Genomic DNA, 25,900 nt, shown 5'->3' with positions numbered 1-25,900 from the left:
GTAGACAGAGATCTATGTGATGCATCTTTGCATACTGTCAGCAGCTTTCTAAACAAACCATTTTTGCAGCAGCACACATTTATACATTTGTTTATTTAAGTATGCAGTGGACTGCGTTTAGTTAGATAATACATACCCCAGTGGGGATTTCGGGTTAGAACAGATAGAGTACTGGGATCTTATCCCACATTACCTGGGAGCCGTCATGATACAGCTGTAATACTGCTTAATATAGATCTCATTGTAGCGGACAACACATATCACATCAATAGTGCACTTTGTACGTAATGTTGAGTGTCGTGTGACAGACGTTATCACAGTTCGATTGTCGTACAACTCGCGCTTGAACCTGTGACCCGGAAATGACATAATAACAGGGAAGCCGAACCTCCAGGTAGGTGTGTCCCGTGCTCTCTCGATATATGTGAGTAAAGTTGTCTTGATAAAAATATATTAACAATGTAAGTGTGCGAAATACGTACGTGGGTATTGTACATCATAAATATAAGTTGGTCATTATTCAAGCGTCGGGGAAACAGATAAACTTTACATTTTCACTCCTACTTGAGACGCCGCCATTACTCGTTGAGTGTTGTGCACGATACATAGCATCTCACTCAAGAATAACACCACTTAAAGTACTTAACGTTGTGTGATGTGGCGTCAACTGGCGCATGTTATGGTTAGATAGATTCCATATCTTTAAAAAGATCAACCTGGAAGATGGTTGTCATGACGAGACTGCAGTCGACCTTCAAGTACACAATGTCGTCCATAGCAATTCTCAAAGAGGGCGTTAACGCAGTCATGTACCCGACATGTAGGACAGGCTATTTTAGAGAGGGTAACTATGCTAGGTGTCGTCGAGAGAGACATACATTCGGCAACGGCCCGTAGGGTAGATCAAGGAACAGGAGTTGTTGGTGGTGTAAGTAGTCCGTGGGGCAGACCAAGGAGGAGATAAACAATCTGTGCTGCTACATAGTTCACAGTGTGGAGGACACAGATAGTGCATGGTGTGAAGCAGAATAAGGCGAAGGAGATACGAGTGGACAAATAATTATTTGTGCTGTTTGGTTACTCTAGGTGTGGGAGACGCAGGTGGGGTAGAACAAATAGAAGGAGATACGGGTGGATAAATTATTTAGGAAGCTCAGGGTGTGGGATACGCAGGTGGGGTAAGAGTGCATGGTGGGGTAGAACAAATAGAAGGAGATAAGGGTGGATAAATTATTTAGGAAACTCAGGGTGTGGGATACGCAGGTAGGGTAAGTAGTGCATGGTGGGGTAGAACAAATAGAAGGTGATACGGGTGGATAAATTATTTAGAAAGCTTAGGGTGTGGGAGACGCAGGTGGGGTAAGTAGTGCATGGTGGGGTAGAACAAATAGAAGGAGATACGGGTGGATAAATTATTTAGGAAGCTCAGGGTGTGGGAGACGCAGGTAGGGTAAATAGTGCATGGTGGGTAGAACAAATAGAAGGAGATACGGGTGGATAAATTATTTAGAAAGCTCAGGGTGTGGGAGACGGTAGGGTAAGTAGTGTGTGATTGGGTAGAACAGATAGAAGGTGATACGGGTGGATAAATTATTTAGAAAGCTCAGGGTGTGGGAGACGCGGGTAGAGAAAATAGTGCATGGTGTGAGGCAGAATAAGGAGATACGGGTGGATAACGGACATCAGACTCTACATCAAATTATTCAGTTTGTACTTGTAATGTTTGCCATGTGACATAATTTACTACAATTCGATAATGACAAAAACTCGCCCGTGATTCGGAAGTGACCTTTATAACAAGGAAGCCAAACCTACAGGTAGGGGTGTCCTGCACTGCCTCGACATATGAATAAAGCTGTCTTGATAGAGATACATTAACTGCGAAACTCGGTGAAATACACACACGAGCATAGTAGATCATATGATATCTACGTTGGCCATGAGTCAAGTTTTCACAATCGAGCAAACAGGTAAACCTTACATTTTATCGTTACTTCAGAATTATTCCTCCCGGTCTTTTGTGCTAAAATATATACAACAAGACCATTTTGCATCGTGAGAGCCAAACAATGTGCTATCTGACACATGTTATAGTCAGACAGAATCCGTTTCTTCACAAAGATCAACCAGGAAGACGTTTGTCGTGAACTTGACTGCAGTCTGCCATGAAGTATACAATATCGTCTATTGTAGTGCATGAAAGAGGCGTTATCACAGCCACGTGATATGTAGCACAGGCTATTGTACAGTGTTTGCTATGCTTGGGATCACTGAGACAGATCTATACATTCGCCGACTGGGTGTGTAGATCACAGAACAGGGATTCAGCTAGCATAAAAACACAGGTAGGGTACGGTATGCTGTGGAAGGTAGCTCAGGGTGTGGGAGACGCAGGTGGGGTAGGTACTGTATGGTATGAGACAAGGGTAGACGTGTAATGTATGCAGTTAGGTAGCTCAAGGTGTGTTTTTGGGTTTTTTAAGTGAAAGTACCAGGGAGGTGAGATCGTCTTTCTTCCTCAACACCCAATTCTCCATTCTTCGCTTCCCCGCCTCCCACCCTCCCCATAACGGATTCTCATGAACCCTACTTTTCCTACCTCCTGAGACACATCTCTCCCTTCTATCACCCACCTTTCTCTCATTCAGGTACGCGCCCTCCCCTTCTACACACTTGCCACCCCCGTACGCACCTCTCCTCCTACTACACACCTGCCCCTCCTACCTGTACACACCCCTCCTCCGACTACACACCTCTCCCGTCACCCCGTCCGCACCCTCCCTCCTACTACACCTCTCTCTCTTTTCTCCATATTCACTTCTCCTAATACTACACACCTGCCTCTCCTACCTGTCCTCACCTCTCCTACTACACATCTCTCCCTCCGACTACACACCTGCCCCTCCTACCTGTACACACCAATCTCTCCTCCCCGTACTCACACCCTCCGAGAACGCACCTGTCTCCCCCCCTTACCTGCCCTCCCTGCTACTACCCATCTATCCCCTCTTATCTGGACCCGACCCATGACCAATTTCCCTCTCTCCCGCGTACCCACCTGTTTTAATATCTGCATTCATTTAGTAAAATATACTGTGAGATGTTTTTGCCCCTAATGTTGTTCTCTGCAAGTAGTCACAAAGATTCGTTCCTTTTTAACCTTATTTCATGTGATGTAATCTGATTGCCGGTGTTTTACTGAAATTCTCCTCTGATCAGGTGTAAGTGCCTAATTTAAGAGCATGTAATTCATGGAGTCAGTATGCCACTCTTGATAAACTATTCGTATTATTGAATTGAAGATATGTGGTGGACATCAATATTCTCGCTGGAATAGAGACAATGCTATTATCTGTTTCAGAATGGACGCCTTCCCCAAATGTTCTGTCTGTCAGCAGCAGTTTACCCTGAAAGGCCCCGCCCCCTACCTACTGCCCTGTCTACACGCTGTGTGTGAGACGTGTGTGACATCTGCAGCTGGTGGTGTCATATCATGCTCTACTTGTCAGAGGGAGGTCAACCTCACAGACACAAGCCTCCAGAAAGACGCAGTGAGACAGAAGGAAATATTCCATCTGACAGCCAAACATCGCCCCACAGAGCTCCTCTGTACACATGAAGATGACGGCAACCAGGCTGTGTGTTGGTGTCAGGAGTGTGAGGAGTTACTCTGTGAATACTGCCAGAACATGCACAACAGTTTTAAAGCTACCAGACGACATGTTGTTGAAACCATTGTGGACACAGCACCAGGAAGCATACATACTAAACCAGTTTGCAAACTTCACAGCCCTTATCCCCTTGAATATTTTGACCAAAACTGCAACATTTTGATCTGTGCCAAATGCAGACTTGGCGAGCATGCTGAGCACGACGTTGGAGATGTAGATGTGGCTGCTGATGCTGCTAGAGGACGGATAGAACAACATGGGAAGAACGTGACTGCACATCATACTTCTCACCAAGCATGTCTGAAGAGCATCAGCAAAGCCGTGAATGACACCAAGAAGACAAGCAGTGATCTGAAGGAGACCATCCACCACACTTTCCATTCTCTGAGGACACAACTCGATCAAAGAGAGAAGGAGCTGATCATCGACCTAGAGAATCAGACGAAGCAGGAACTGTCAAATCTACACACAGAGCAAGTTACCTCTGAAGGCGAGAGTGAACGATGCAAGTGGACCTCAGACTACATCAAGACAGTGCTCAGATATGCTTCGAACTCGGACTTTCTGACACTGGAGAGTTCCATACAAGACACAACGAGGACGCACCTCGGATCACTGCCACCAGAGACGCACAGGGCACCTGCAGCCAGATTCAACACGAGAGGACTGGAGAAATTAAAATCCGACATCTCTGCCTTCGGGTCTGTCAATGGAGATGGATCCCTGTCTGATGAACATACACTTACAGGTACTTACTTATCACTTTGACAATACCTCTTCATGTTTACACGAGACACTTATTAAGTTGTGAACCCGTGAAGGTCCGGGTTAGAATGAACCTTCAGTAACCCATGCTTGTCGTAAGAGGCGACTAACGGGATCGGGTCAGGCTCGCTGGCTTGGTTGACACATGTCATCGGTTCCCCATTGCGTAGGTCGATGTTCATGCTGTTGATCACTGGATTGTCTGGTCCAGACTCGATTATCTACAGACCGCCGCCATATAGCTGGAATATTGTTGAGTGCGGCATAAAACTAAACTCACTTACTGATAAGCTGTGTCAAAAGTGAAAATGTTTGAAAGATTCTTATGTTTACATACTTTAATGTCACTTTAAGGTGGTATTTCGATGCTTTATCAATACATTTCCAACAATAACTCAGTGAAACAGAAAAGACTTGATTTGTCACAGTTGTGGGTTATCTTGCAGACAAGGGTACACAGACCGACGACGGCCATTTAACGGACACGGAGAACATACACAAGCATGTAAGTACGTCTTAGTTGGTAAACATGCGTAGATTGCGTTGTTTTTAGGTACAAAATATGAACGCTTTACGATTACCTGTGTAAACACAATGTTCGTATTGTCTGTAAAATGAACTTGTATATTAGAGCTGAAACAAGCCATCTGTGAATCTAAGATTGCGATGTTGAGTTATCTTCTCTCGCTTCAAGCTGAAGTTTCCGGGGGCTGCCAACGATTCAACGCCACTACCACTGTTTGGTAAGACTATTTTTCATTACTTTGAAAACAATAATGACAATAGAAAATAACATAACTGTGTATATCTCTTTTTTCTCATGCCATATTATCAGAAGCTCAATCCCAAACACACCCGTGAAGGTCCGGGTTGGAATATTGATCTTCAGTAACCCATGCTTGTCGTAAGAGGCGACTAAAGGGATCGGGTGGTCAGGCTCGCTGACTTGGTTGACACATGTCATCGGTTCCCCATTGCGCAGATCGATGCTCATGCTGTTGATCACTGGATTGTCTGGTCCAGACTCGATTATTTACAGACCGCCGCCATATTGCCGGAATATTGTTGGGTGCGGCGTAAAACAAAACTCACTCATTCACTCCCATTCCCAAACATATTTATGATTTGAATAGAAATAGTTTTGAATGGTCACAAGTTAACCTCATTAGCAAATGCATATCTTTGTAAATAAAATTCAAACATATTTTTTTATACATGTTCTCCTGATATTGTGATATGTGTACACATAATGGACAAGGATCCTATGTATTATTAATGCCCGACAGCAGTCGAAAGGGAAAGAATGTTCAGATGTCACTTTTGTGTAAATCTCCACTAGTAAAGAGACCCAGATCTCTTGTTGTATACAAAGGTGGAGTACCTCCTAAGTCCACACCATCGAAGTTGCTATTCATTTCTTCATGTCTGTATTCACTATTAGTTTTATTCTTCAACCTTGGAAATATATTTTACAGATGCGAGGACTAACACTTACAGTCTGGAAACAGGAACAGGGACCACGTTGACACTGCAGTGTGAGTACAGCCTCGTGCTAAGTGACGTTACACACATGTTGTAGCGCCATTGTACGCCCTTCACAAACAGGATAAGTTACTGGCTCTGTCCTAACGTGCAACCACGTGGTGCTGTACAGGACGCTGCTGCAATACTTTTACGTTGTGCGCTTTCAAGGCCCAATGACTAAAGTCCAAAGGGGCGTAGTTTTAGTGTCGGACATTTTCTTATCAAAGACATGGGACTGGTTATATTCACGTTTTCCTTCTTCTGACTACAGTATGGTACTGTATCTAGACTGACTCATCATTAAATCACATGCTGTGGTACAAGGTGCAGTGATGTTCTCCGCCCTGTAAGCACTAGATATCGTGCTAGATGTAGTGATATCCGCATTTTAACGTACCACGTGGTACTGAATGTAATGTTCTTGCTTGGCCTTTAAAAAAGGACAAGATACTTGGTGTTGTGATGTTGTGCCTTCTCTTCGTAGGGATACGGTGGTACTGGTACATAGTACATGGTGTTCTCTCTAGCCTACAAAGTGCCTTGTTGAATAAGGTCTAAACCAAGGGCCAGAACACCGTTCATGCATTTTATGTATTGAGTGTAGGTTTAGAATTTTCTAAAGTATTCATCTCCTCGCCGATTTCGTTCAAATTTGAAACATATGTTAATCATAACATATAAAAACAATATACGATAGCAAAAGTTTAGATATTTTATTTTTAAAAATTATTGTCCAAACAGTGATTCGAACCCATGTGGCTCAAACTGTGGTCAGTGATTGAAGCGGACGTAGAAGTTACCTGTTGACACTGTGTCTGTTGAACACTCAGATGTAAAAATATCGTCAAACAACTACTTTGTCGGTCTTATTGTTTAGTAAATCGTATAAGAAGAGTTTAGAATACTAACAATGATAGTTTTATCATGATATAACGGAAGCTGACTGCTTGTCAGCATACATTCAACATCACATTGAAAAATTATCCATGCCATGTACTCACGATTACAGTCTGACCTTTAAACAGCGGAAAGCTGACCGTATGTGACCACGCTGAAAATTATCACCAACCATGTACACATGATTACAGTCTGACCTTTAACCTACAATAAAACAATTTCTGGTCAACTTGAACCGGCGAGCACAGGAAGTCACACACAGGAAGCTAAACACATCAACCCTCCCAGGTCCGCACCAACTGTCACCTACTTGAACATAATTTGTACAGCTTCAACCGTTTATTGTTGACAGATATGGAAACATTCGGAGTTGTTGTGACAGCGTATTTTAAACTTTGATTTAACAAAATGAGCTGTGATATTTTGACCTTATCAATAGCAGCTGACACACACACCTAGGCCGGAAAGGGGAGGGTGGGGGTTCAACAATAGATTAGGTCACACAAAGGTCACACCTATGTTGCGTCATAAAAAGAAAATGGAGGATATTCTGTCCAAACACAGTCCCCAAACCCCATCCCAAACCCCTCCCCAATATTGGGTTTAAAAGAATCTGGTTTGGTAATCAAGCAATACTTTGCTATTATTTCTGACAGCAGTGTAAAACTTTGAGCATTATACTTTTGATATTTCATTTACGTGTTTATAGTTGACTCATGTGCGTTCACAATTCGTCCGGAAATCATCTTCATACAAGTGAGTAAATGAGTGAGTATGGTTTTACGCCGCCTTTGGCAATATTCCAGCAATATCACGGTAGGGAACACCAGAAATGGGCTTCACACGATGCGGGATGCTGGATGCGGGATGCAAGAGGATCCTGGATGCGGATCCTGAATATATAGGAAAGTTTCCCTGATATGGGATGCTGGATGCTGCATGGATGGATGGGATGCTGGATGTTGGATGCGGATATGCAGGATGCGGGATGCTGAATGCAGGATGCGGGATGCACGATGCTGGATGCTGGATGCTGGATGCAGGATGCTGGATGCTGATGCAGGATGCTGGATGCTGGATGCTGGATGCTGGATGCTGGATGCAGGATGCAGGATGCTGGATGCTGGATGCGGGATGCAGGATGCTGGATGCGGGATGCAGGATGCTGGATGCTGGATGCTGGATGCTGGATGCGGATGCGGGATGCGGGATGCAGGATGCTGGATGCTGGATGCTGGATGCGGGATGCGGGATGCTGGATGCGGGATGCTGGATGCAGGATGCTGGATGCTGGATGCTGGATGCTGGATGCTGGATGAGGATGCAGGATGCAGGATGCTGGATGCTGGATGCAGGATGCTGGATGCAGGATGCTGGATGCCGGGATGCAGGATGCTGGATGCTGGATGCTGGATGCTGGGATGCTGATGCTGGATGCTGGATGCTGGATGCTGGATGCTGGATGCTGGATGGTGGATGCTGGATGCAGGATGCTGGATGCTGGATGCTGGATGCTGGATGCTGGATGCTGGATGCAGGGATGCTGGATAAGATGCTGGATGCTGGATGCTGGATGCTGGATGCTGGATGCTGGATGCAGGATGCTGGATGGTGGATGGTGGATGCTGGATGCTGGATGCTGGATGCTGGATGGTGGATGCTGGATGCTGGATGCAGGATGCTGGATGGGATGCTGGATGCTGGATGCAGGATGCTGGATGCAGGATGCTGGGATGCTGGATGCAGGATGGATGCTGGATGCAGGATGCTGGATGCTGGATGCTGGATGCTGGATGCTGGATGCTGGATGCTGGATGCAGGATGCTGGATGCAGGATGCTGGATGCATGGATGCTGGATGCTGGATGCTGGATGCGGGATGCGGGATGCTGGATGCTGGATGCGGGATGCTGGATGCGGATGCAGGATGCTGGATGCAGGATGCTGGATGCGGGATGCTGGATGCAGGATGCAGGATGCTGGATGCTGGATGCTGGATGCGGGATGCTGGATGCAGGATGCTGGATGCGGATGCTGGATGCAGGATGCAGGATGCTGGATGCTGGATGCTGGATGCTGGATGCTGGATGCTGGATGCTGGATGCAGGATGCAGGATGCGGATGCTGGATGCTGGATGCTGGATGCGGGATGGATGGATGCTGGATGCGAAGATGGTGGATGCTGGATGCGGATGCTGGATGCAGGATGGTGGATGGATGATGGTGGATGCTGGATGGTGGATGGTGGATGGTGGATGCTGGATGGTGGATGCTGGATGCAGGATGCTGGATGCGGGATGCGGGATGCTGGATGCGGGATGCTGGATGCTGATGCTGGATGCGGATGGTGGATGCAGGATGCTGGATGCTGGATGGGGATGGATGGATGCAGGATGCTGGATGCGGGATGGTGGATGGTGGATGCTGGATGGTGGGATGCGGGATGCAGGATGGATGATGGGATGGTGGATGCTGGATGCGGGATGGGATGCGTGGATGGATGGGATGCTGGATGCGTGGATGGTGGATGCGGATGGTGGATGGTGGATGCTGGATGCTGGATGCTGGATGGTGGATGCTGGATGCGGGATGGTGGATGCTGGATGCAGGATGGATGCGTGGATGCGGATGCTGGATGCGGATGCGGATGCGGATGGTGGATGCTGGATGCGAGATGATGGATGCGGATGGTGGATGGTGGATGGTGGATGCGGATGCTGGATGATGCGATGATGGATGCTGGATGCTGATGCTGGATGCTGGGATGCTGGATGCTGGATGCTGGATGATGCGGATGGTGGATGCTGGATGGTGGATGCGGGATGCAGGATATGCGGGATGCAGGATGGTGGATGCGAGGATGGTGGATGCTGGATGGTGGATGGTGGATGCTGGATGCGGATGGTGGATGCTGGATGCGAGGATGGATGGATGGTGGATGGTGGATGGTGGATGCTGGATGCTGGATGGTGGATGCATGGATGGATGCATGGATGGTGGATGCGGGATGCTGGATGGTGGATGCTGGATGGTGGATGCTGGATGCTGGATGGGATGGTGGATGGTGGATGGTGGATGGATGGATGCAGGATGGTGGATGGATGCTGGATGGTGGATGCTGGATGCGGGATGGTGGATGCTGGATGGTGGATGCGGGATGGTGGATGGGATGGTGGATGCGGATGGTGGATACTTGATGCGGGATGGTGGATGGTGGATGGTGGATGCTGGATGGTGGATGGTGGATGGTGGATGGTGGATGGTGGATGCAGTGGATTTGGGATCCGTGATGCTGAAGTAAAACACACCACACATGCTGATGTCACTGAAGTGAAACACAACATGTGCTGATGTCATGTGCTGAAGTCATTGAAGTAAAACACACATGTGCTGATGTTCATTGAAGTAAACACAACATGTGCTGATGTCATTGAAGTAAAACACAACATGTGCTGATGTTCTTGAAGTAAAACATGTGCTGATGTCATTGAAGTAAAACACAACATGTACTGATGTCATTGAAGTAACACACAACATGTGCTGATGTCATTGAAGTGAAACACAACATGTGCTGATGTCATTGAAGTAAAACACAACATCTGCTTATGTCAATATAGTTTATTGATTATGACAGATACAGCCATGCCTACCATAACATACAACCATTTGTGTCAGGTATTTTTACCACCTATAGTACAGTATGCTTAGTCAGCAGTTATAATATCAAAGTTTAATGACACAATTATGCTGGTATAACAACCATGGCTACTGGACAGTCAGCATTAAAGCAAATTATCACCAATATAGGATATCAGTCTTGAAAAGTGTGTATCACAAGAGAACTGGTTTCAGTACAGTGAGAAGCAGCTGAATCATCCTCTAAATTATGACAAATATTTAATATTATAATTGTCGCTGTAGTGATAATGTGTTTGGGGTATATACAACAAGATCTAATTTACATCTATGCTTAGACTAGTCATCATGAGCTTTAAGACTGTATAAGAAATAAATCTGTTACAAATAAATACTTTTGGTTACCATATTTGTTGTATACTACCATCACTCATTCACAATGTACATTTCTTGAATACATGATTGTAATATATCTAAATCACAAGATTATTATAACTATGACACACTGATTCATTGCTATCAAAGAGGTCACAGTTGGTCGTTGATTTCATGGTGTTGTCACAGTTTCATTAATGTCTGTTGTCATAGCAACAGACTGTCACCACTGGTCACCAGCTGACATACAATACACAATTTGCTTTGAATAATCATGTGCTAAGCCTTGTTAACAATTAGCATATAAAGACTATCACTTATTTGTAACTAGTTTCTGATCAATTTCAACATTGAAATATTCCATACTGTATTTTACAGCATGGAGTCAAATGTCTAATAGAGTTGTCAAGCAGCCAAATGACATGATGAATGATAAAACATGTAGAACAAAAACAGCAAATTGCAAATAATGTACACAATAATATTCAAGCCTTCCCTTTCACCCAGTTATCAGATTTATGTGTACACATTTTAATCTCATCTTTGAAGAGTGACGTATGTAATATCACATTTGATATCAGCAACACTGTTACTTAAGTACATGTACATTATGACAATGTTGCCAGCACTGGAAATAAACAACATAAATAGAAAAATACACAGTAGCGCTATCATATGCTGTCGATAAACTGACACATCTATACATCACATGTGGTATGTATTTATTATGATAAATTTGATTATTATTCACAAGACATCGAATCAGAAGCAAACAAGAGGTATGAACAAGGTGTTGAAGTATAAAAATACAAATATGAAAAAGTTTTGTCATGGAAATTGGACATTCAGATCTTGTAACCATGCCATCAAATATGTGTTTATACATTTCCCTGACTGACATTTCAATCTGAAAATATACATTGCATAGTCTAATGAAGACATGGTGGTTCCAAACATTTATTTAATAAAATTCTAAAAAATAACAACATAACTTAAATCATAAGTTAGATTTGTTAGCTTTTGTTGGTATTATTTTGTTTGTTTTTATTCGAATTTATTTTAGATTTGATAGAAAACAGCTTTTAATTCTAAAACTCCTCCCTCCACTGACTGTAGCCCCGTGAGCTGGGTAGTGTGTTGCTTGAGTAGGACTCTTCTTTCAGGACTTGTTCCAGCTCTTGCTGAGTGTCCACAATGTGCACGTGGAATGGACTGCCTGGCACATCCACGTTGGACCACTTCACGTGGATGATATACAGTCCTGTCTCCGTTGGATCAAAGCGACAGAGAATTGTCCTATCTTTTTGGCTATCTCTGTACATTTCCACTTGAAACGCCCCTGGAATATGAACAAACATGTAGTAAGAAGTTGTCTCCCCTTTTATAGAAAAACGTAAGGTTGTGTAGTAAACATTTTCTGCCCTGTTTGAGGCATAACAGCACCATGTTGTAAGCAGTTGTCTCCCTTTACAGAAAACTTTAAAAGTTGTGTATCGAATACTCTGTCTCATATCCTACATGACAGGAGTGAGCAGGTTGAACACCTGTTTGAACAGTACTTCATTTCGTCAAATTATGATTAAAGGGATGATGTTGACGAGGGAAAAATCATGTGTAATAATAGTTCGGGGCTAGAACCAATACAATTGATTTTGGCAAAGTACTCAACAATGCAATCGTGTTTGTCAGTGGAGGACAGAACTAAAATGTAGGCTTCTTTAAGACTTTGTTTTTTTTTCTCGTAAATACATAAATTCAAACTTGTGTGTTCAGAGAGATTTTTGTGCTCAGTTTGTATGATAGGTGAAGACAGATAGAAATGACGAAAGAGTTTGTCTCAATAATTAAATACATACCCCTTTGATATCATTTCATGAATGAATACCCACTCTCAATCACACAAGGATCAAAGCTATTCTTTAGTTCAAAATATTACCAAAAATGTACAGACAGTCTGTTATAGTCAGTAGCTTTGAAGAATACCAAAGCATAAAGAATTAGATATGGAGTGTGGTGAGACAAAATGTCCATACCTTTGGGCCCTCTGATCCTGACCATGAGCTGACCGGCGCCAGCGCCACGGGTCTCCACAATAAAGCGGGACTGGAAGCATGCTAGGATACCATGCTCAACGCCGGGACCGCTCACACGCACTTTGCTGGCATCTGGCTGAGCAGATACTCGGAAAACAAAGGGGCTTCCTGAGAACAAATCACAAACATCACTCATTATAAACTGTCTTATATACAAATACCTGTAACTGTACCAAAAGTCATTGGGCAGACGTAAAGTTTGACGTAGTTCCTATATTTCCATACGGGATCATGACAGTCTCTATGAAAACCAAAGTGATTGAAGCGAACATAGAATGACCCCATGTACATGATGATATGCATGTTCCACGAAAACACTCAAGTTCGCAGAATATTTTGTTTCCTTATTATATGGGTTTCGTTGTCAGTAAGAAGTGTTTCAAATCCACACATGACTACTTTACAGATTAACAGAAGCAAAGATCTTGCAGCTGTTTTAGTTGGTCCATTCCATAGTTGTAACAATATGTCAAATATTACTCTAAACTGAAATCAGTCTTTACCTGGCCCTGCTTTCCGTGTGTCAATTCTGATGTCAAGGTCACGACCTAAAAGACCTCCCTTTAAACCTTCACCCGTTACAGCGACCTTGTTTGGGTAGAAAGCACCAATGACGTTGACCTTGAATGGAGCTCCCTTGACCTGTCGGCCATTCCAGGTGATGTGGAGGAGATATGCTCCTGGGATGACTGGAATATAAGTACATCTGTACTTGCCGCCACCGAGCGGCGATATGATGACGTTGACTTCTGCCCTCACTCCCGTAAGCTGGACCTGAGGCTCCCCTGAAAGAAAATAACACTACATACTCATCGAAACAAATATGGGAAAACATGAAAGTACAAGTGTTCCTTTGTTTATTTCCAGACTTTCACCCACAGTGCAATATACAGCTTGGCAAGAAACCCGGAAATGAGTATAAGAACACTTTCACTTTCGTGTGTTCCTTTATTTGTTTCCATGAGAATATGTTGATACACCACAATTTCAACAGAGCTGATATATATTACGCAAAAGGGCATAAAACGATAATAAACTAAATTCTTTCTGCAACTTAAAGAAAACAACACTTGAAGAACATGCATTCCTTGCAAAACATACAAAGTGTTACTAAAATATATTGCAATTAAAATGGATAAGAAAATCATCTTAAAGGGATCACGTGCACAGACTTTACATTGTTACAAGTGACTGGGGCAAGAGACTGTCTCAGTCAGGATTATTAGTAAATGATTGATACAAAACATAAAATCTGAATTTGAAAACAAACTTGAAATTGTTAGAACTTTACACTGGGACAAGCCTAGTCTCCCTCTAATATGACACTATTCCAGTCATTGAGGTACATGAACATATCTGCATGAGGTACTGGTATTTAAGCCCACTTGTAATTTCACCCATGGGCTTAAAAATGGCATATATATTCCCGTTATTAAGCCTTTGAGCCTAAATTAAGATTTCAAATTTTATTGTTTTAAGAGTGACGTCCCTTTGCAAAAGCACATGGCAAACTTCAGCATATATAACGTTTGTAGTGCACGTTTGTAGTGCAGTTAGAGGTTTTCTTGTACACATAACGTTTGGAGTCCCAAGAGATATACTGAAATACACAAGGAATATGTCTCACATGCAGTTGCAATAAAATATGATAATATCAGAGGACACGTTCCCAAAGAACAGTCTATTAAGTAGAGTATGTAAATATTTCATCAAATGACAGGGTGTCACTCAAGTTCAGGTTTATGACAGTTCTTTACATAACGTTTTGGAGTCCCAAGAGAGGTCAGGTACTCTATACTCAAATAGAAAATCTCAAGGAATATGTCTCAAACACAGCTGCAATAAAATATAAGGACACGTTCCCAAAGAACAGAGTAAAGTATGTAAATATCGCATCAAAAGACGGGGCGTCACTCAAGTTTATGACAGTTCTTTAATGGCTGTCTAAGGTTCAGGTGTTCTGTATTATTCCGTTATATTAAAGTTCAGTCTATTTTATTGTGTCTTAGAATCCTTTTCTTCAGTTACAAGCATTTCCCAAATTTAAGCCCTGGGCTTAATTATGGGTTTTATTTGTTAACGAGAAGGGTCATTTTCTGCTATTAATATGGGAAATGCCGGTATACAGGAATCTTGAACACTGTGAGTACCTCTGCCAGCCTGGGAGCCATCAATGAAGAACTCGGCCTCCTCTCTGACTGTAGCCTCCTTCAGGCCCCGGCCGGAGAGGATGATCTTGGTGATGTCATGGAAGCCCCCGGTAGCGTAGGCAGAGAATGCAGAGCCCGACAGAGGGTGGCCCGACCAGTTCAGGTGAATGCTATGATGACCTGAAGCACACATGTTCATATGAAAGGATTTTTTGTGTTCATTAATATTTTGTATTCCACAAAATGAACACCTGTAATTTTGTTATGATTACAAAAATACATGATAAATAGTAACATACAGCTACACCTCACGGCCTCCAGAGACACATCCCCATCAGATTCTAACATACAGCTACACCTCACAGCACCCAGATACACATCCCAATCAGATTCTAACATACAGCTACACCTCATGGTCCCTAGAAACACATCCCCATCAGATGCTAACATACAGCTACACCTCATGGCCCCTAGAGACACATCCCCATCAGATGCTAACATACAGCTACACCTCATGGCCCCTAGAAACACATCCCCATCAGACGCTAACATACAGCTACACCTCATGGCCCCTAGAAACACATCCCCATCAGATGCTAACATACAGCTACACCTCATGGCCCCTAGAAACACATCCCATACAGATTCTAACATACAGCAACACCTCATGGCCCTAGAAACACATCCCATACAGATGCTAACATACAGCTACACCTCATGGCCCCTAGAGACACATCCCATACAGACGTTAACATACAGCTACACCTCATGGCCCCTAGAAACACATCCCCATCAGATACTAACATACAGCTACACCTCATGGCCCCTAGAAACACATCCCCATCAGATGCTAACATACAGCTACACCTCATGGCCCCTAGAGACACATCCCCATCAGATGCTAACATACAGCTACACCTCATGGCCCCTAGAAACACATCCCCATCAGACGCTAACATACAGCTACACCTCATGGCCCCTAGAGACACATCCCGTACAGATGCTAACATACAGCTACACCTCATGGCCCCTAGAAACACATCCCCATCAGATGCTAACATACAGCTACACCTCATGGCCCCTAGAAACACATCCCATACAGATTCTAACATACAGCAACACCTCATGGCCCCTAGAAACACATCCCATACAGATGCTAACATACAGCTACACCTCATGGCCCCTAGAGACACATCCCATACAGACTTTAACATACAGCTACACCTCATGGCCCCTAGAAACACATCCCCATCAGACGCTAACATACAGCTACACCTCATGGCCCCTAGAAACACATCCCCATCAGATGCTAACATACAGCTACACCTCATGGCCCCTAGAAACACATCCCCATCAGATACTAACATACAGCTACACCTCATGGCCCCTAGAAACACATCCCCATCAGATGCTAACATACAGCTACACCTCATGGCCCCTAGAAACACATCCCCATCAGATACTAACATACAGCTACACCTCATGGCCCCTAGAAACACATCCCCATCAGATGCTAACATACAGCTACGCCTCATGGCCCCTAGAAACACATCCCCATTGGATACTAACATACAGCTACACCTCATGGCCCCTAGAAACACATCCCCATCAGATGCTAACATACAGCTACACCTCATGGCCCCTAGAAACACATCCCCATCAGATGCTAACATACAGATACACCTCACAGCACCCAGATACACATCCCCATCAGATGCTAACATACAGCTACACCTCATGGCCCCTAGAGACACATCCCCATCAGATACTAACATACAGCTACACCTCATGGCCCCTAGAAACACATCCCCATCAGATGCTAACATACAGCTACACCTCATGGCCCCTAGAAACACATCCCCATCAGATGCTAACATACAGCTACACCTCATGGCCCCTAGAAACACATCCCCATCAGATGCTAACATACAGCTACACCTCATGGCCCCTAGAAACACATCCCCATCAGATGCTAACATACAGATACACCTCTCACAGCACCCAGATACACATCCCCATCAGATGCTAACATACAGCTACACCCTCATGGCCCCTAGAGACACATCCCCATCAGATACTAACATACAGCAACACCTCATGGCCCCTAGAAACACATCCCCATCAGATGCTAACATACGCTACACCTCATGGCCCCTAGAAACACATCCCCATCAGATGCTAACATACAGATACACCTCACAGCACCCAGATACACATCCCCATCAGATGCTAACATACAGCTACACCTCATGGCCCCTAGAGACACATCCCCATCAGATACTAACATGCAGCTACACCTCACAGCCACCAGAAACACATCCCCATCAGATGCTAACATACAGCTACGCCTCATGGCCCCTAGAAACACATCCCCATCAGATACTAACATACAGCTACACCTCATGGCCCCTAGAAACACATCCCCATCAGATGCTAACATACAGCTACGCCTCATGGCCCCAAGAAACACATCCCCATCAGATACTAACATACAGCTACACCTCATGGCCCCTAGAAACACATCCCCATCAGATGCTAACATACAGATACACCTCACAGCACTCAGATACACATCCCCATCAGATGCTAACATACAGCTACACCTCATGGCCCCTAGAGACACATCCCCATCAGATACTAACATACAGCTACACCTCACAGCCACCAGAAACACATCCCCATCAGATGCTAACATACAGCTACACCTCATGGCCCCTAGAAACACATCCCCATCAGATGCTAACATACAGCTACACCTCATGGCCCCTAGAAACACATCCCCATCAGATGCTAACATACAGCTACACCTCATGGCCCCTAGAAACACATCCCCATCAGATACTAACATACAGCTACACCTCATGGCCCCTAGAAACACATCCCCATCAGATGCTAACATACAGCTACACCTCATGGCCCCTAGAAACACATCCCCATCAGATACTAACATACAGCTACACCTCATGGCCCCTAGAAACACATCCCCATCAGATGCTAACATACAGCTACACCTCATGGCCCTAGAAACACATCCCCATCAGATGCTAACATACAGCTACACCTCACAGCCCCTAGACACACATCCCCATCAGATTCTAACATACAGCTACACCTCATGGCCCCTAGAGACACATCCCCATCAGATACTAACATACAGCTACACCTCACAGCCCCCAGAAACACATCCCCATCAGATGCTAACATACAGCTACACCTCATGGCTCCTAGACACACATCCCCATCAGATGCTAACATACAGCTACACCTCACAACACCTAGAAACACATCCCCATCAGATACTAACATACAGCTACACCTCATGGCCCCTAGACACACATCCCCATCAGATGCTAACATACAGCTACACCTCATGGCCCCTAGACACACATCCCCATCAGATGCTAACATACAGCTACACCTCACAGCACCCAGATACACATCCCCATCAGATGCTAACATACAGCTACACCTCATGGTCCCTAGAAACACATCCCCATCAGATGCTAACATACAGCTACACCTCACAGCACCCAGATACACATCCCAATCAGATTCTAACATACAGCTACACTTCATGGTCCCTAGAAACACATCCCCATCAGATGCTAACATACAGCTACACCTCATGGCCCCTAGAAACACATCCCCATCAGATGCTAACATACAGCTACACCTCATGGCCCCTAGAAACACATCCCCATCAGATGCTAACATACAGCTACACCTCATGGCCCCTAGAAACACATCCCCATCAGATGCTAACATACAACTACACCTCATGGCCCCTAGGAACACATCCCCATCAGATGCTAACATACAGCTACACCTCATGGCCCCTAGAAACACATCCCATACAGATTCTAACATACAGCTACACCTCATGGTCCCTAGAAACACATCCCCATCAGATGCTAACATACAGCTACACCTCATGGCCCCTAGAAACACATCTCACAGCCAACAAAATTTAAGCTAGCATAGAGATATTCCCACCTTCTTCTCTGGGGGTAAAGACGACACTGCTTTTGCCATTGTAGCTGTCATCAACAGTGCATGGCACGATGGACCCGCTAGGACCCCGCACCTCTGCTGTCAACTTGCCTGAAATACAACATAGTTGATGTTCAATCATTATCTAGGTCCTCTGTTTTACACAAATTGCTTATAAAAAATGCAGCTAGTTTTCATGCTTACAAAATACCACTACCACGTGACTGCTCACAATACTATGATACATTATCTCCATGGTCAATGGACTAGTGTGCACTACATTTTTCCCAGCTCCATGTGAAGTATAGAATCCAAGCTGCCTGTCAGTCACTAGAATGTTAAATCACATTTCATTCTACTGGGTACCCGTTCACAGCTTTTTGAACAATCACATTTTGAAGAGTCCTCAGGTCACGTCACATTTGGTGACACTTGCTCCAAAAACATTACATAACGCTTTATCAACGGATTGGAATTTGGTTTACTTTCGCATTAACATGTTAAAGTTTGATTCACCTGAAGTAATCACCTAATAAATCCACACATTCACAGTTTGAAGTGTGACCCTGAAAGACAACTATTCTCTATCTGTAATGACAACTCAGACACAGGATCTATGTAATTCTATTCTCTATCTGTAACGAACAACTCAGACACAGGATCTATGTAATTTGATATCACAACTCAGACACAGGATCTATGTAATTCTATTCTCTATCATCCAAAATCACTCTTCAGGATCTATGTAATTTTCAATGTAAATGTACATCTCTGAACATGGTACTGACATTACACTTGCAGTGGATCTATGTAATAGCATTGTCTATCAAGTACATGACGCAGGATCATTGTAATTCTATTGTCTATCTGTAATCTACTGTCAAATGTAATTCTATATCTCCTAGGATGATAAATCCACACATTCACAGTTTGAAGTGTGACCCTGAAACACAACTATTCTCTATCTGTAACAACAACTCAGACACAGGATCTATGTAATTCTATTCTCTATCTGTAACAACAACTCAGACACAGGATCTATGTAATTCTATTCTCTATCTGTAACGACAACTCAGACACAGGATCTATGTAATTCTATTCTCTATCTGTAACAACAACTCAGACACAGGATCTATGTAATTCTATTCTCTATCTGTAATGACACAGGATCTATGTAATTCTATTCTCTATCTGTAATGACACAGGATCTATGTAATTCTATTCTCTATCTGTAACGACATCTCAGACACAGGATCTATGTAATTCTATTCTCTATCTGTAACGACAACTCAGACACAGGATCTATGTAATTCTATTCTCTATCTGTAACGACAACTCAGACACAGGATCTATGTAATTCTATTCTCTATCTGTAACGACAACTCAGACACAGGATCTATGTAATTCTATTCTCTATCTGTAACGACGATTCAGACACATTATCTATGTAATTCTATGTAGTCTACAGTCACTGATCACCTGGTCCTGCCTCGGCCGTCTCGAATGGGATGTGTTTCTCCTCTCCAACCACAAGGTGGATGCGTTCCTGCGAGTCCATGTAGTGTTGCCAGCCACCAATCACGCGGACCTTGCGGGCATCAACGATACGAGGGTGGAAAGGACTACCTGGAATATGGATATGGAGTATGGAAACATCAGCAAAAACTAAGGAGTCTGATTTTTCTGTCACAATGTATATTAAGTGTGTCAACTTTACATTAGATAAGTAAATAAGTAATTTATTCATTCGTTCTGATGATGTAGTGTGTTGTCTACATCATCTCAAAATGTCAAGGTAGACAATTTAGGGCCTCTACATGACTGCTCTGAATGATGTCCAAATACACACAAATTTTCAAATATAGGAATAAAGTGAAGAAAAAACATGATATTCATCAACTGATATATGTATTTTAAATACAAAGGGAAAACACTCAGCACTACAACTAGATCTGAAATCATTCAATATATCCACACAATGAAACATTACATATTTTCTATAAACTATTTCAAATTTTAGTACTCAAATATGAAAAATGAAACATGTCAACTACAAGAACTCAATCAAAATCAACTACCTCCAGATATAGTAAATCATAATGCTATCAAAATCTTAGCTACTTTTAGATAAGCATAAGCTAACAAATTCCAGTAAAATTACTATTTTCTGAGAATAGAAAAAGAAAGAAGTGCAATGAAATCTATTCTACACAGCTTAATGCGAAGACAAAGACACATTGAAGGGCACAAGGTGAATTACTTAAACAGACTTATTTCAAAGTGCAGAGAGTTAAGCCTTGTGACAGCAAGTGCAACAAACATGCCACAGTTTTGTTACAACAGCTTCAAGAGCTTCAAGAGTTATCTCCCTTATCTTCCAATTTCTACAGTTCAAGCTCTGCAAAATACATACATACATTGATATAATCATCTACAAGTACCATGAAACTGTTTTATAATGAATAAAAAGCAAGAAATTCAATTTAAGCATATTTCAAAAACATGCACCTTCATCAAATCTAACACGGAAAATTTAATCATCACAATTCTAACTATGAAGAATTTATCACAACCATAAGAAACATAGATAAAATCATCCACCAGCAATAACATGCCAACCACCACTGTATATTATATGATTTATGTTACCATGAATATCCCGCCCGTTCCACTTGACAGTTATATCAAACAGCCCCGTCTCCACAGGGACGTAGGTGACGGCAAATCGGCCTCCTGGCTGGGGGTCTATGCTACACTTGGCTATAGAGTTAGGGCCTGAAAGCATTGAGAGCCAGTTGGCAGAAGGAATTGGTGAAGTGAAAGCTAGCAAGAATGTGTCAGTCTAAAAGTCATCTAGTCAATATCCTTTGTACAGCAAAGTGTCGCACTAAGCCTTGTTCATTTCCTGTCTATTTTTACTGAAAATGTACTAAAACTTATGTCTGTAAATTTCAGTTTTCATCTGGTCTAAAACATATTTTTTCAACACTGATTTCGAAAGCATGTTCTAAAAGCAAGTTCAGATTTATTAAACAAATGCAACAGTCAGCTCCCAAATATACAGGACAAGAGATGTACAAGATATGACAAGATATGACAAGCTAACACAAGCAAACACATCAGTTTCGCTCCCCTGCTCCTTTCAGTGTTTGCACATTGTGGCGTGGATATCAACACAACCATTAACACAACTGCAAACAACTAAACAATATGATCTAAGAGCAGGGAATTTGAAAACATCTTCACATGATGGAAGACTAAATATCTACAAAGAGACACGCTCACCTGCAACTAAAGTAAAATGGTATATTACAATTATTAGCTGAAAAAAATACAAAAACTGCAGATGTACATCTGAAAGAGATAGGCAAAACTATGTTATATCTAACTATGTATAGTTCATAATTTGTAAGGCAAGGACACTACACTGAGACACAGTAGCTGAAAACTATTGGAAATACTGAAAGGTTCAGGTTCCAACAATCTAAAATATCAAATCTGTTTGTCAGAGACTAAAAGACTCCGCTGATCAGATTTCAGCCTGCAAAATTATATTTCAATGTAAGATTCTCCTGTAATCACCATGGCCAGTACCACTAACCTGCCTGACAGAAAGTCTCTAACACTGTCAAATTATATTTCAATGTAGGATTCTCCTGTAATCACGACGTGTACCACTAACCTGCCTGACAGAAAGTCTGTTACACTGTCAAATTATATTTCAATGTAGGATTCTCCTGTAATCACGACGTGCACCACTAACCTGCCTGACAGAACGTCTGTTACACTGTCATATTATATTTCAATGTAGGATTCTCCTGTAATCACGTGTACCACTAACCTGCCTGACAGAACGTCTCTTACACTGTCAAATTATATTTCAATGTAGGATTCTCCTGTAATCATGACGTGTACCACTAACCTGCCTGACAGAACGTCTGTTACACTGTCAAATTATATTTCAATGTAGGATTCTCCTGTAATCACGACTTGTACCACTAACCTGCCTGAGAGAACGTCTGTTACACTGTCAAATTATATTTCAATGTAGGATTCTCCTGTAATCACGACTTGTACCACTAACCTGCCTGAGAGATCGTCTGTTACACTGTCAAATTATATTTCAATGTAGGATTCTCCTGTAATCACGACTTGTACCACTAACCTGCCTGACAGAACATCTCTTACACTGTCAAATTATATTTCAATGTAGGATTCTCCTGTAATCACGACTTGTACCACTAACCTGCCTGACAGAACGTCTGTTACACTGTCAAATTATATTTCAATGTAGGATTCTCCTGTAATCACGACTTGTACCACTAACCTGCCTGAGAGAACGTCTGTTACACTGTCAAATTATATTTCAATGTAGGATTCTCCTGACAGAAAGTCTCTTACACTGTCAAATTATAAGCATTTCAGTATAACATATTTCCTGTAAATTCACAGACCACTACCACTAACCTGCCTGACGTCTGTTTTCTTTGTCAAGTGTGCATATCAGCGTTGCACATGTTTTCCAAACCCACTCCACCAAGCTGCCTGTCCGATGTCTATTTCAGTCTGTGGTTTATACATATCTTCAAAGCTCAGGACAAAGGGAGGATAGGATTTCGGTGGCAGGTGAATTGATACCTCATGAAATATACATGATAAGAATCACTCTGTTATCACTACGATGCTGCAGTTTGTGGACACAGGTTCCAGTATTCTCTACATGTCCTCGCAGGACAGGTACCACAGAGTCAATCAATAACGACTTGTTTATAGAATGCTTCAGAATCCATGCAACTAAATGTCAGTAAACATTGCAATATCAATTTCTGAAATGTTTCCCTGGAGATAATCACAACTGCCACTGAGTGTTTTACTGTGTAAGTAATGAATAATTAAGAGCTTGATGATTTATTCTGAAGGCAAATGTTTAAAGAGAAAGGTGTGTTACTCGTTTGATCACTACAAAGCCATTATTTGATACTTTTAATTTATTTGATTTGACAAATCTTAATTTCATTCATTTCAGAATTCTCAATGATTATATGGTTTGTCAGAATATTTTAAGGTCGTACCACAAATGTAGTCCGTAATACAGACCCAGAAGCAAATATATCCAAGAAAATCTATGCAGTCTAGAATATTTGGCTAGTCTAGATTTCCAGGAAGAAAGGCTCTGGGCTCCTTTTCATTATATTTTATGATTATTTTCAGTGTTTGTCCTTAACCTTGTAAAGCTGCAGGCCCTAACGACCCAGAACCATAAAAAGTTGTGGGTCCTGATCAGAATGTGTAGACCCTATACTTTAATATGGAAATAATACTTAGTTATTGGGGAAGAAACAGCTGTCAGCCTTAAGGACCTTCAGAAAACAGCTTCGAGCCTAAGGACCGACGTTAATTTCGAACGCTGATTATTTTTTATGAACAGATATTTCTGTAAAATATGTTCATTTCAGAGACTAGATGTTAGTCTACCACAAATGGTGATACCTCACAGTGAATGATTCCTAAGTATTTTATTGAACGTTAAACAAGATAGAGTTTGAAATGATGCATAATTAAAGGTATCAGTGCATGCCCTTGATGCTTACCATCAAAATAAAGCACACTAACGACATAGAGAAAATTACACCTGTCACTAACTAAGATCACACAAGATACTGTGATGAAAAGTGCAAAGAGTCTGTTATCTACCAAAGCATTGTGAACTGCATTTGGCCTAAGTCTGTACATCACCAGAAGCAACACAGTGTTAGTGGCACCTTCTACATGTGTCTATTTCACATCCTCACATCTAGGACCAGTGTCAGTTTCACCATCTTACCCTCCACCACTACAACAGATGATCGGACAGCAGTGACTGATGCCACGGCAGCTTGTAAATCCCCTTCCTCGTCCATTTTGACGATCATTGACGTCGTTTCCACATCATCCTCAACCTGACTCTTCCTGTACATCTTGTCCCTACCACCCTCAATTTCAAAGCCATCTTCGTCGATTTCATACTGCCTGATATCCCTATCAACTGCTTCAGTTCCCCTGAAAAGCTTGTCCCTACCATCCCCAATTTCATTGTCATCCTCGTCAACTTGATACTGCCTCATCACGTCCTCTTCCTTGTACTGAGAACGTACTTCTGTGACGCTAGTTCTGGTCACAGATGACTGACTGATGTGCATTGCGGATGCTTCCTGTTCCCTGCCTGGTGGTACACAAGGAATGTTCTTACACATAGACCTAGTCTAATAGTGAGTGAGTGAGTTGAGCTTTACGCCGCACTCAGCAATATTCCAGAGATATTGGGGCGGTCTGTAAATAATCGAGTCTGGATTGGACGATCCAGTGATCAACAGCATGAGCATCGATCTTCGCAATTTGGAACCGATGACACGTGTGAACCGATACAGCGAGCCTGACCTCCCGTGAGTCGCCTCTTACGACAAGCATTGGTTACTGAAGATCAATATTCTAACCCGGACCTTCACGGGTCCCCTGTCTAATAACATACTTAATGATAAAGGTTTGCATTTTGTCGTTGGGCTCAAGGGAAAGGGGCTATTTTCATGTCCCCAATTTACAGTTGTCTTGTGATTGGTGTGACAATGGTACCTTACCATTGTAGATGATTAGAATGAAACCAGAACATGGATAGGAATAACACTGACCCTGAACATGTGTAAGAATGACACTAGCCCAGAACATGGATAGGACTAACACTGACCCTGAACATGGATAGGAATAACACTGACCCTGAACATGGATAGGACTAACACTGACCCTGAACATGTGCAGGAATATCA

The 25,900-nt window shown here is 42.8% G+C and overlaps 4 protein-coding genes across 4 annotated transcripts in view; 2 read left to right on the top strand and 2 right to left on the bottom strand.

Moving 5' to 3' along the window:
• The first annotated feature begins 370 nt into the window (after positions 1 to 370).
• On the top strand, positions 371 to 6,668 carry LOC124269625 (E3 ubiquitin-protein ligase TRIM33-like). Its single transcript, XM_046704661.1, has 6 exons — positions 371 to 424; positions 3,362 to 4,419; positions 4,865 to 4,941; positions 5,131 to 5,179; positions 5,912 to 5,971; positions 6,445 to 6,668. Exons 2-6 carry the CDS (start codon positions 3,363 to 3,365, stop codon positions 6,516 to 6,518), a joined length of 1,317 nt encoding a protein of 438 aa, XP_046560617.1. The 5' UTR covers positions 371 to 424; position 3,362; the 3' UTR covers positions 6,519 to 6,668.
• Positions 6,669 to 7,970: 1,302 nt separating this feature from the next.
• Positions 7,971 to 9,077, top strand: LOC124269608 (golgin subfamily A member 6-like protein 2). The gene is made up of 3 exons (XM_046704636.1): positions 7,971 to 8,222; positions 8,678 to 8,869; positions 8,964 to 9,077. Exons 1-3 carry the CDS (start codon positions 7,971 to 7,973, stop codon positions 9,075 to 9,077), a joined length of 558 nt encoding a protein of 185 aa, XP_046560592.1.
• Positions 9,078 to 10,459: 1,382 nt separating this feature from the next.
• On the bottom strand, positions 10,460 to 13,096 carry LOC124269607 (filamin-C-like). The gene is made up of 2 exons (XM_046704635.1): positions 12,901 to 13,096; positions 10,460 to 12,206 (listed from the first exon to the last, which is right to left on the bottom strand). The coding sequence occupies exons 1-2, from the start codon at positions 13,094 to 13,096 to the stop codon at positions 11,956 to 11,958; spliced, it is 447 nt and encodes a 148-aa protein (XP_046560591.1). The 3' UTR covers positions 10,460 to 11,955.
• Positions 13,097 to 13,437: 341 nt separating this feature from the next.
• The window catches only part of LOC124269623 (filamin-A-like), a 123,790-nt gene continuing 111,327 nt past the window's right edge, over positions 13,438 to 25,900 (bottom strand). Inside the window, exons 21-25 of the mRNA XM_046704660.1 lie at positions 21,750 to 21,875; positions 20,580 to 20,726; positions 19,104 to 19,211; positions 15,111 to 15,290; positions 13,438 to 13,745 (exon numbers count right to left, since the gene is read on the bottom strand). Coding sequence (XP_046560616.1) covers positions 13,453 to 13,745; positions 15,111 to 15,290; positions 19,104 to 19,211; positions 20,580 to 20,726; positions 21,750 to 21,875 — 854 coding nt within the window. The 3' untranslated portion in view covers positions 13,438 to 13,452. The remainder of the gene's footprint in view (positions 13,746 to 15,110; positions 15,291 to 19,103; positions 19,212 to 20,579; positions 20,727 to 21,749; positions 21,876 to 25,900) is intronic.

Source organism: Haliotis rubra, unplaced genomic scaffold (genome assembly GCF_003918875.1).
Source record: "Haliotis rubra isolate DU_JTF1 unplaced genomic scaffold, ASM391887v1 Scf146, whole genome shotgun sequence".
Classification (NCBI taxonomy): Eukaryota; Metazoa; Mollusca; class Gastropoda; order Lepetellida; family Haliotidae; genus Haliotis; species Haliotis rubra.
Note: the sequence above shows the minus strand (reverse complement) of the source record. Positions and strands in the feature narration are given on the sequence as shown.

Bases quoted from the DNA above. Each gene is read 5' to 3' on its own strand.
- LOC124269607 (XM_046704635.1), bottom strand. From the start codon at position 13,096: ATGAGTGATGTTTGTGATTTGTTCTCAGGAAGCCCCTTTGTTTTCCGA. The intron at 12,207-12,900 runs GTATGGACATTT...TTCATATTCCAG, and splicing joins CAGGATCAGAGGGCCCAAAG to GGGCGTTTCAAGTGGAAATG.
- LOC124269625 (XM_046704661.1), top strand. From the start codon at position 3,363: ATGGACGCCTTCCCCAAATGTTCTGTCTGTCAGCAGCAGTTTACCCTG. The intron at 4,420-4,864 runs GTACTTACTTAT...GATTTGTCACAG, and splicing joins TGATGAACATACACTTACAG to TTGTGGGTTATCTTGCAGAC. The intron at 4,942-5,130 runs GTAAGTACGTCT...TCTCGCTTCAAG, and splicing joins CGGAGAACATACACAAGCAT to CTGAAGTTTCCGGGGGCTGC.
- LOC124269608 (XM_046704636.1), top strand. From the start codon at position 7,971: ATGCTGGATGCTGGATGCGGGATGCAGGATGCTGGATGCGGGATGCAG. The intron at 8,223-8,677 runs GCAGGATGCTGG...TGCTGGATGCAG, and splicing joins CTGGATGCAGGATGCTGGAT to GATGCTGGATGCAGGATGCT. The intron at 8,870-8,963 runs GCAGGATGCTGG...TGCTGGATGCAG, and splicing joins CTGGATGCGGGATGCTGGAT to GATGCAGGATGCGGATGCTG.